The following is a 12415-nucleotide window of genomic DNA, read 5'->3' as shown; positions in this document are numbered from 1 at the left end:
TAGTATTTAGAATGGTAAATAATAAACATGTTAATTTAGCCAAATAAATAGAGTATTTTGTACAAAATTTTTTTTACCACATCCCGCATCCCCCTTATTATCTATTGTTTCTTATGAGAATTACATGTTTTATGCGAATTTTGATATATGTGATGCCTCTTGGAATGCATCTATCATGTAAATTGAGTTACCTGTACAACGATCGTCACGGAACGAATTAAATTCTTATGTCGAAGTACCACTGTATATTATTTAATTACTTATACAGTCCCATCTCTGCCCTTCGTCCGAGCAGATAGCAGCGAATATCCTCTCTGTGCTCAATATTCATATGTGTAGTTTTGTTAGGCTAATGTTTAGTGAAAATAGGAGGAAAGTGATGTTACTGTGTTGGCGGTGGTGTTGAAAGAGAACAGAGGAGGGGGAGGTATCACCACTCGGTATATTTCTCCCCATAAACAGTGCATTGCAGCCCCAAAGACAAGTTAAGTGAGTTTTTTTGTGGAACTACGAAGTGGCGCATATCACCGTGCAGGTGAAAAGTGTAAAGTGTATTGAGGCTGTGTGAAGTAGGGGATTATACAAGTAAATTTTTCCTAGTATTTACTTTGTGGTGAGTGGTATATCCTTTTATGATGAATTGGGTTGTAAGTCGAAAACAACGTGATTGTGGAGAGAAACTTCTCGATATTATTCAATCAGTTTATTTGTTTATTTATTTCTCTTTTTCTAATTAAATTTATTGAAAGTTTCGTGAATCTGTATTCTTGTAATAACCATTTGAAATTATAACCAGTGCCTTAAGCATCAGCTACAGCTACCATTTGTTAAAAATAAAGCTCTAAATTTAAAATTTTCATAATTTTTTTCTTGTATATTTTCCCCCACATTACAATATTACCAGAAAAATAACTAATTCTTGCAAATTCAGATATATTTTACTCAATAATGAAAGTGTGCATTCTAAATAACCATATCTAAAGAAGATACATTTCTATTATGCTTCTTGAAAGACTTCAAACAATGAATGAGATTTTGAGAGTGAGTGTTAAAGAGTTCCTTGCTCCTGCTAAAATAATCTTAATAGACACCAAATTCCAAGCTGGCGAGCCATGAGCAGAAAGCACTCCTGATTCTTACCTTATCTGACAGTATGCACTGTTCATCACATATTGCAGTTATGATGTTTTTAGCTTCTTTTGCCATCTCCTCAAGGAACATGTTGACCACAGACAAGCTTCGTTCTCGAATGTGATAACGCTGTAAATATTTGGTATTGTAGAACACAGAAAGTGACAGTATGTGTACTACTGAACACTGCCACTTAACATTAATTGCAATGTTTCCTTTATGTAGCTAAAATGATTCATTCATATGAATTATAATCAAGATAATATAAATAAAAAAGGATGCAACTTCTATACAGTATAATAAAACAACATTATTATATAATATAGTAAATGTAAAGTATGGAATACAACAATGACACCTCAAGAAACAATTGCTTACCTCCTCTGGACAAATTTCATGTGTGCATGCTTGCATGTGTGAACATATCAAAGGAAATGAGATGATGTAACGGTTCTGGCCAGGGAACTCTAGGCACATGTGGAAGTTCTCCTCAAACTGTTTACTGAAGAAGCTGGAAAATTAACACATGAGCATATATGAATAATCCTCCTATGATTAGCTAATTAAGCAAGCATTTATGAAAATGAAAAACAGTATTATGAAATACTACAGTTATATGTCAAAGTTTTGCATAGAGTTTTATTTAAAAAATATCTATAAACATCAAAAATTCTCACACACTCAACCCTCTGTTACCAAGACTGATTGGTACGACCATACTACAACATAAGTAAAAACAATGATCTATCAATATTCTAGGCTAGCAATAACACACAAAGGATGACCCAAGCAATGTATGAAACAACTACACACTTATCATTCACACTCTTAGCTACATCGGCCTTTAGTGGCGAAAGATGTTCTCATGGACCACCTCAGAGGCTTAGATAGCACAGCAGATAAAATACATCCAAAGCAAACTTGACAACATTCACTGGTTTATCACTGACCCTTTGTGAATATGATAGCAATATTGAATTATTATAACTGGTACTCTGGCACACAAAAAAAATCGTAGTTCATGCTCTTGGCATTTTTGCCTCTTAGCTGGCATAAATAATAAGCATTATATCAATATACAAGCAAGAAATATATGCATCATTCATACAATAAAAAGGCATCACATTTACCCACACTTGCCAGTTATGAAAAGCATCTTTGCTTTGTCTCATTACAGCCAACCATAATAACCATAAAGACATAAAAGTTTCATTACAAGGATTCATATTTGAAATTCTCAATTAGTCTTTAACCATGTGAAATTACCATAAACACCATCTCCACATGAACTAATGATCTGATGAATCATTCATCACTTTGTCTTAGTATTTGATGAGTTAAGGAGGATTATCTTTAACAACACCTTTCTGCTCCACTGTATTCTTCTACAATATATTCACCATTGAAAAATGCTTCTGTCTCTTACTTTCCTTTATTTTCCACCAATAAGCTTCCAATACTAGACACTGGCCTCTGTTTCTTGTCTTGTTTTCTTTACAAAAGTACAGATAATCATGGAACAAGTTATAGTACATATAACTGCTATGCTGTTGAAAAGAGAGCTTACATGATCTTGAAAAAGGAAACAATGTGAAAAAAAACTAAGGAAATAGTAGAAAATATTTATAGCTATTGGGAAGAATGGCTAAGGGAGAAATAAAACCATAGATAAAGAGAGCTGGTGCTTTCATAAAAGGAAGCACAGTTGCTCATGAAAAAAATTTCTAAAGGACAAAAGGAAAGTATTGTATATAAACTGATTGGCTGTCAGTCATAAGCTTTGCTGGACAAAGGGGGGAAAAAAAAAGTGGAAAACACAGTTAATGTGTTGATCTGTATGTCAGTCGTGAACTTCAACCACATTATTATTTTCATTAACAGAGTCACAATTTTTAATTGATAAGCTGATTTTATGAATGAGGTGAATATAATTTGATTATCTGATTCACATGTTTTGACAGATGATTCTAAGACCACAAGAATTGATATTTTCAATTGTGAAAAGCATGATTTGATAGATCTTAAGTTATTGTAATGTAACAAATAATGAATGGTTTGAATGTATAATAAATGAATCAACAACACTTTCATGGGAATATTGAGCTATACTTTGACAGTGTACTATACTCATATATCAACATACTCAAATAATATTAGTTCCTCACCAAAAAATGGAGAGATCTGAAGTTTCTATGAGCATCTCATCAAGATAATCCACCACCTTGGTGTGGAAGATGATCTGATTGATTAGTGCTGCCAATTCCCGTTTGTCCTTAAGGTTCAATCCCGGTCGGTTGGAAGTCGAGTATGCCTGCAGCCTGAACCAATCAAGCCGGATGCCTCGGAAATCAAAGGGTGTCCCTTCCTCTGCTGTGTATCAATTGAGGGAAGTGTGAGGAAAAACTGCATTAGTCATAATGATGAAATGATGAGAGCATATGATTAATTTCTCATTAATCCGTATAATTAGAATGGTATTTCCATGAGAGGAAGTAGTTGAGACAAGGCAAATACCTCTCTTAGCATTCTATGGAATCCCCATACAATAATTACAATTACTTCAACTATATCTACCTCTACACAGGTACACCTTCACCTGAGTTTGGATGCTCATTATAGGCCAAATTGACAGTGATGGCTGACTGTTTGAATGTAGGGTGGCATCAATGCTACCAGTTCTTTAGAATGTGTAATTCTAAAACCATCTCTTGTGATACATCTTGATACACAAACAGTGAGCGAGTGTTTATATTAACAGTATTCATGGGACCTAATGATGCATATTCTGCAAGTCATTATACTCACAACTAGGCTCACAAGGTTTTATCTTTATTTTTAATCCCCTGATGTATATTTTGTTTGAAATATTTTCCATGGGGTTATGTAGGAACTAATGTTTTATCTGACAAATTCACCAAAGAGTCAATCAAGTATAATTTGTACTGATAGAATATTGTCTCCTCCAAAATCATGCAGAGACCTCTTATAAATCACACAAGAGATGAAAGAACTGGCTGATATCAGACATGATGACTTCTTCAAAACAACCATCAAACCAAAGGCAGGAGATAAAAGTTTGTAGTGGTGTTGTAAAACCCTAGTCTGTACATGTGTTGTGGTTGATTGCAAGAAAATATTAGGAAATAAGGTGTGAAAGGATGCCTTGCATTTCCAAAGATGAGTGTGTCAACTTAGGGAAGACATTGGGAGACACAGAGACACGATGTAAGCAGACAAATGGCATCTCTGAAAAGACATTGGGACTCAAGAGACGTCAGCAGACAACCTTCACCAGTGTTCTGCTTTGGTTTGGTATCCATACAGGGATGTCTCTTTCATATGTGTCAGGATTTATATACGAGTTTGTTAACCTTATAATTCAAGTGGATAAACTAAAGTCATATACAGATGAAAAATAGTATTATTCTCAAATTGATGATATATCCAAAACCCAAGACAATGTGCCTATCATTTCACTCATTTTGCCATATTTGTTGGTCTCTTCACGAGGAAAATGTCTAAAAATGTTGCTAATATTCTTATTAGTTGGCCTGATGACACACAAATGATGCATTTTTTTTTTTTTTTTTACCATATTGTATATTATGAGATTCAGTTGGCTGGTGAATCTGGCAATTGTTTCAGACCATAACAAACACCCCACTGTCACAGAATACCTACTTATTGTTATAATCCTAAAGTTGAAGGAAAGCAAGAAAAGCTGTTTCTAATCCAATATACAAACATTTACATGTTCTCTATGAGGTTACAAACTTCACCTTGTTTAACAGATAGATTTCCAATTTCATTGCACATTGAAGTCAAAATGACTGATTCCTCCTCTGGGAGCCCCTGTTGTTCTTGTATCAACTGGTTGAGGGCAATAGCATCATAGCCACACAGGTACTGTGTGTAGTATCGTTGCAATACCTGTGAAAATTTGCATATTTAATGAATAGACACTAAACATTAAATACTAATAATTATTCATCACACTACAAGTAACTTATTTGAAGCAATAATTATCAGTTACTGACTAAATAACACTTTGCACATTTTTCTGAGCTGATATCCTTCCTGGAAGTTCAGCATACCTGAGAGTATTTCTTGATTAGAGCCCTGAGTTCTTCCATGTGGAAGAGCAGCTCAGGCAGCTGACGATCAACAAGGTCATCTGCATTTTTTCCCTTCACTTTGTGCAATGGTGGGTTTTCATGGTGACGAAGAAGCCACAAAACCTGCAAAATTCATGTAATAATTTATACAAAAAAATGTCTGCAGAAGTGCTATTATAGGTTAGGCTCAGCATAACATGAAAAAATCAACATACAGTACTCATATTCTTGTCTTACAGTTTGTATCCCAAAACTTTTTTTATATTGTTCCACTTACTATGATATATGTTTTTGCATCTTCACAAAACTTGTCTTTTACACTAAATTTTCACTTCTACCATAAATCCTTAAAATATCTCACACCATCCAATCAAAACTGTCATACACTTTCTGAAACTCTATAAATGCAGCATAAACTTCCCTTCTCTCTGCATTTTTTTTTCAACTGACATTTGAGTAAAAAAATCCATCCATTTCTTTTCATGAAGGTTTTCAGTCACACCAACTTCCATATCCATTTCTATTACCCTATCCCATGTAAAGTGGATAACCCAGCATGGAGGAGGCCAAGGGGATGTCCACAGAACTCATGGCTGTGGCAAGTCGATGCCTCTTGCTGGGAGTTACTTGGCATGGGAAGGGAACCTGCATGGAGACTCATGAGGCATGACTGCCTGGAGTGGCGCCATAGGGTATGCAAGGCGACGCGCCCACCGGCGTGTGTCCCCGTGCTTGACTGATTGATATCCCATGTAAACTGGGGCAATAGTGGCCTCTACCAAGTCTCCTAGTAATAACTCCTATATTCTATGCATCCATTTAGCTCTAGTTTCTCCTCTATACTTCAATAAATTTCATATTATGCTATCCATAATTGCTACTTTTCTATTTTTCATCACTCCATTCAGGTATGCTCCTGTCCATGCACTCTGCCATTACAGATCATATATCAAAACATGTTAAAAGTACTTAGACACTTGTAAGATAGATTGTACACATTTTACTTATCCACTAATATGGCAATTCATTAGATTCCTTGAAATAAACTCAATTAAATGGTACTAAAGCCACAGGACAGAAGATAATAAAAATACAAAATAAATACTAACTTCATCTCTGGAAAAACTGAGACCCATAAAGACAAAAAGAGCCTTCGGTCCCAGCAATCCTGGCTGGTCAGTAAGGATGAGGGCCAATTCCTTCATGGCAGTGCGGAGATACTTGCGACGTTCACGGTGCATCAGCGGCCTGTGCCACAAAATACCAATGGTGTGGTAATAAGACTAACAAGCTAATGAATCTCCTTAACACAAGAGCAAAACTTACTGCATTTCACCCCTGAATTGTACAAACCAATTATGTGCATAATACTGTACAGGTGAGAAACATTTGTTCTGTCTATAATGAATGTAAGTACTTTACAGGTATTCTGCGATTACGATTCACTGTTACATGGTATTTCACTTTTATATTTGTCCTTTACTACACTAGTTTTACTACATGATCAGCTGTTTCACTTTTATGATATTTCAAGTATGCACTCATTTACTCTCCACACAAGTATAGTGAACCTTTATTTTTTTCATGATTTAGTTACCACTCCTTCATTTTTACACAGTTTGTCATTGCCTATTCTTATAAGATAAAGTGACAAATCCCACTTTATCATGAAAAAATTGACCATCTTATTTGCTAAAATACAAGGTACCATATTTGACAGCATATAGGATGCACCTTTTCCCGAAATTTTTGCCTAAAAAAAATAGCCCTGCATCAAATATGCAAAGTTGAGACCTCCCACAGGCTAGTCTTCTCTCTGATGCCCACTCACCTAGCTTACAATCATTACTTTTATCTACCTATCTGCCTGCATCATTATATATACACAGGTTTAGGTACTGTGCGTGGAAGTACTGGGTGTGGAAAGTACTGTGCGCAGCAATTGCAAAAAAGTCAGGTGGTACACAGTGCACCTCGAATAGGTACGCAACATGGCACACGTAAGGTGACAGTCAGTTGTGACGTAGCGTAGCTATGCCCATACCCCCTAGTGCGGAAGTACTGAATGTGGGATTTTTTGGTACCAATTAACTGCGCTATGTACTGCATCTGTGTATTATTGATGATATTATCATTATTAGCACTATTATTACTTAAAAAACAAAGCACCATAAAAATAAAAACATTTTGATCAATGAGGCTGTCATGCATGTTTATAAAAATCAGAACAGAGGGTAGCACAAACAAAATGGCATTCTGATAAGTTTGGAGAGAGGTCTGATGTCACTGGGGAGCTGCATGGTTCGCCGTGCGGCCGCCAAGTTTGAATTCAAATCGTCAAGCGTGCACTCAGTGGTCTGTGGCCACCCTACCACCAAAAGTGAATTTCGCCAAGCTGAGATTCACCAAGTGCGGGGGCTTACTGTACTATTTTTTTGGTATTAATTTTTAAGTCCATTATATGATCATATGCTTTACGATTGTATATTCAGAAATCAATTACAATCGTGTAACAGGGAATACTTGAACTCCCTGGTATACAATTGGATTATGTTCCTGAAAATACAATCATAGGATGAACAATCATTTAGCAGACATGATGGAATATGAAAAATACAACCTTTATATGTTTCACTAAAACTAATAAAAGCAATGAAATATTATATTTGAGAATACAATTATTGCCTAAGGTAATAAAACACATTACAGGAATAAATAAAAAACAAGAATAAAGCACTACATAAAATGACCGTCCCCTAAATTTTGTATTTACTCTCAGTTAGTGTCAAGTCCATGTGCCCCCATGAGGCTGGAGGATCCATTGTTCTGATGTCCCCCTGATCCCCTCTGATACTAAGGGGCATTGTGACAGTGCCTATAATTTAATATTCTTTCTATTGGTAGTGTTACTATTATTAATATCAGCATCATTATCACTATTATTATCATTCATGTCTTTGAAATCATCAACACTGGTGACCCCACTTTGTTCAGTCAGTCACAATTTGACTTTTGAGCCTCTTTCACATCCCAAGGCTACAATAATAATCTGTTCACTGTTAATAGGGGGAAATATTGTTCCTATAAAATAGATAGTTCAGGAGTTGAAATAAAAGCAAACACTATATAAATGTGTGTGTGAGAAAATCTTGCTGTACAGAGTGTGACTGTAGCCACATAGGCTGACTAAAGACTAAATAATTGAGAGTACTGGTTAACTCTTGCATTAAAGCGTTGGACAGAATAGGGATGAGAAGAAGAAGAAAGCCTGTGCAGGGAGGCCATAGGATGAGGGAAGGAATGCAGTTAGAAAGATCAGAAGAGCAGTTAGCATGAAAATAGTGGTAGAAGATACCAAGAGATGCAACATTCCAGCGGTGAGAAAGAGGCCGAAGACAATCAGTCAGAGGAGGGGAGTTGATAAGACAAAAAACTTTTGATTTCAGCCTATCTAAGAAAACTGTGTGAGTGGAATCTCCCAGAACATGTGAAGATAAGATAAGGTTATGGTACAGAGTTAACAGTTGGGAGGGAGGGGGAGGAAAGCAGATAAGGTTATGGTACAGAGTTAACAGTTGGGAGGGAGGGGGAGGAAAGCAGGCAGAGACACCTCAAAACACCTAGCTTCAAAGAAGCTGTCTCAGCAAGAGATGAGATGTGAAATTTCCAGTTTAGATCATGAGTAAAGGATAGACCAAGGATATTCAGTGTAGAAGAGGGGGACAACTAAATGTCATTGAAGAAGAGGGAATAGTTGTCTGGAAGGTTGTGTTGAGGTGATAGATGGAGGAATTGAGTTTTTGAGGCATTGAGCACTGCTAAGTTTTCTCTGCCCCAATCAGAAATCTTACAGAGATCAGAAGTCAGGCATTATGTGATGTCCCTGCAGGAATTGTTAATTTCTTGAAGGTTTGATTGTCTCTGAAAAGATGTGGAAAGGTGTAAGGTGGTATCATCAGCGTAGGAGTGGATAGGCAAGAAGTTTGATTAAGATCATTAATAAATAATAGGGAGAGAGTGGGTGACAAGACAGAACCCAGAGGAACACCACTGTTTATAGATGTAGAAGAACAGTGGCCGGCTACCACAGCAGCAATAGAACGGTCAAAGAGGAAACTTCAGATGAAGTTCCAGAGGATAGAAACTGTAGGAGGGCAGTTCTGGGATCAAAGCTTTGTGCTAGACTCTATCAAAAGCTTTTGATATGTCTAACACAACAGCAAAACTTTCACCAAATTCTCTAAAAGAGGATGACCAAGACTCAGTAAGGAAAGCCTGAAGATCATCAGTACAGCAACCTTGATGGAAGCTATACTGGCGATCAAACAGAAAATTGTGAAGTGACATGTTTAAGAATCTTTCTATTGAGGATAAATTTAAAAATGAGACAAGCAAGAGATTAAAACCATAGGACAGTAGTTTGAGGGTTTAGAACGGTCATTCTTTTTAGCAACAGGCTGAATATAGGCAAACCTCCATACCAAGAAGGAAAGGTGGAAGCCGATAGATAGAATTGGATGAGTTTGGCCTGGCAAGGAGCACGCACGAAGGCACAGTTTTTGAGAACAATAGAAGGGATCCCATCAGGTCTGTAAGCCTTCCTAAGGTTTAGGGCAGCGAGGGCATGGAAAACATCATTACAAAGAATTTTTACTGAAGTCATGAAATAGTCAGAGGGAGGAGGAGAGGGAGGATCAAGCCTAGCATCATCTAAAGTGGTTACAGTGGAGACTCAATAACATAATTTAATTTGTTCCAAGTGGCTGTTCGAGTATCAAAAAGGGATCCCATCAGGTCTGTAAGCCTTCCTAAGGTTTAGGGCAGCGAGGGCATGGAAAACATCATTACAAAGAATTTTTACTGAAGTCATGAAATAGTCAGAGGGAGGAGGAGAGGGAGGATCAAGCCTAGCATCATCTAAAGTGGTTACAGTGGAGACTCAATAACATAATTTAATTTGTTCCAAGTGGCTGTTCGAGTATCAAAAAGTTTGACTATCAATACCTATAAATCACGTAATTTATTCTAATCTTAGGAAAACCTCAAATTTATAAAAATTTCAACACAATCTTTTTTTTTTTTTTTTTTTGTATATACCATACTGGTGATGGATAATGTAGAAGAGGATGGGAGAAGGGTGGGGAGGAGGAGGAGGAGGAGGAGGAGGAGGAGGAATCATCATCCATTAAAATGTCTTGTGTGATTCCTGTGAAACCACTAGTGGAGGGCTGTGACTCATTAACACTTGCACTCTCACTAGATTTTTTATTTTCATCACTAATAAGTCTCTTTGGTGTCATTACAAGTTTCTAAATGAAAAACTACCGACAGAATGCAGAAGAATGTTGTTTTTTTCAAGACTGCGGCAGGACCAGGGATGCACACCGGTATCCGGTATACAGGAGATCCTCGTGACTCGACTGTTCACAGTTTGAATTATCACCAATTTGAACTCAGTTAATTAATACCCAATCCTCAAGGTTCAACCGACTGACTTGCCAATTCGACATTCATATCTCACGCGCCACCCACCCAGTCAAATCCACCACCAGCCAGCCAGGCGAATTCTAGTGGGTATCACACTGGCCTATGATATGCGGAATGCAGGCCATAGTTCTTGGTATGAAACCAGGAACATTATCACACACAAGCTGGCCACATTCTTGTTATGCTAGGCAAACGGCCCATCAACCAAGACCAAGCCTAATCCAACAAACCAGAACAAAACCATATGCCGCTTATACCTCAACCTGTGCTTCGTTCTGGAATTGCATTTGCACTTCCTCTTGTTGAAGAAAATTAAGTAAAAGAAACTAAAGAAGAACCGAAACGTGCATGATGGCAACTCTTGAGTCGAGGGTGGTTGCCATGAGCCCAAACTATCAATATGATATATATATATATATATATATATATATATATATATATATATATATATATATATATATATATATATATTAGCAGCTTTTCATGGGTGCACGATAGCAATAAAACGCGATAGCCGAAGTTGCGATAGCCGAGGGTTGACTGTATATATGTATATATGTATATATATATATATATATATATATATATATATATATATATATATATATATATATATATATATATATATATATATATATATATATATATATATATATATATATATATATATATATATATATATATATATATATATATATATATATATATATATATATATATATATATATATATATATATATATATATATATATATATATATATATATATATATATATATATATATATATATATATATATATATGTATATAAGAGGAATATATATATATATATATATATATATATATATATATATATATATACTAGACGTTTGTAACACTGTATATATATATATATATATATATATATATATATATATATATATATATATATATATATATATATGTATGTTGTTTACTCAATATACTTTATCTTTCTGTACTGATGAAATATTATTTAATATTTTAACATGAAAAAGTTAGGCATGTTCTTTTTAGTTTAAATAAAAGGTTTTTATTATATAGATTATGTTTATTTTTTCATTGGGATAGCATACGGAGAACAGGAATGGATATGAAGCCATCCCAACTTTGCACTGCTAATCCAGGACAAGTTCCAGCTATTTGGAGCGGATGTTCCTCATTCATAGGCCAGTGTGATAGATAGCCCCTTAAAGGGCCTTTCAAAGATAAGCTTGAGGTTATAAGAAAGTGTGAGGCAAGTATAGCTCAGTGTCGTTGCAGCATAAATGGGTGTCTCTAGATCAACAGTATCAACAATCTGGAAGAACAGGGAGAAGTACTGCGAGACTGCTGCATCATGCAAATGTTTTTATTTCCAAAAATGTACTGTACAGCACCCTAATGTGTTTAATAAAAAAAGTTAAATATAAAGTAAGCCTTTAATAGTACTGATTTAGTCTAAATTAGTGTTTTTGAGAGGTTATAGTGATGTTTTGGGGGGTCTAGGCTGGAGGTTGGTACCTATTCCCCCTAATTCTTAAGTATCTTATAGGGAAAAATTCCCTCACGATTTGAATAAATGCTGATTCGACTGATGAAAAACCGCCCTAACCCCGTCGAATTGCGAGGATCCCCTGTACCGGAATACTGGTAATTTGCTTTGGTATTACTGGTATTACTGGT

The 12415-nt window shown here is 35.8% G+C and overlaps 1 protein-coding gene across 4 annotated transcripts in view; it reads right to left on the bottom strand.

Moving 5' to 3' along the window:
- Window positions 1-12415, bottom strand: part of LOC123514381 (membrane-associated protein Hem-like) — a 215930-nt gene that overhangs the window by 141522 nt on the left and 61993 nt on the right. For 3 of the 4 annotated variants that reach the window (XM_045272263.1, XM_045272265.1, XM_045272267.1), the window contains exons 8-13: window positions 6356-6494; window positions 5226-5369; window positions 4911-5061; window positions 3297-3501; window positions 1510-1642; window positions 1141-1260 (exon numbers count right to left, since the gene is read on the bottom strand). In XM_045272263.1, the coding sequence (XP_045128198.1) occupies window positions 1141-1260; window positions 1510-1642; window positions 3297-3501; window positions 4911-5061; window positions 5226-5369; window positions 6356-6494 (892 nt within the window). The remainder of the gene's footprint in view (window positions 1-1140; window positions 1261-1509; window positions 1643-3296; window positions 3502-4910; window positions 5062-5225; window positions 5370-6355; window positions 6495-12415) is intronic. The other variant, XM_045272264.1, reaches the window with a different exon arrangement.

Source organism: Portunus trituberculatus, chromosome 37 (genome assembly GCF_017591435.1).
Source record: "Portunus trituberculatus isolate SZX2019 chromosome 37, ASM1759143v1, whole genome shotgun sequence".
NCBI classification, from domain to species: domain Eukaryota; kingdom Metazoa; phylum Arthropoda; class Malacostraca; order Decapoda; family Portunidae; genus Portunus; species Portunus trituberculatus.
The sequence above is the reverse complement of the archived record's forward strand: the minus strand, read 5'-3'. Positions and strand labels throughout refer to the sequence as shown.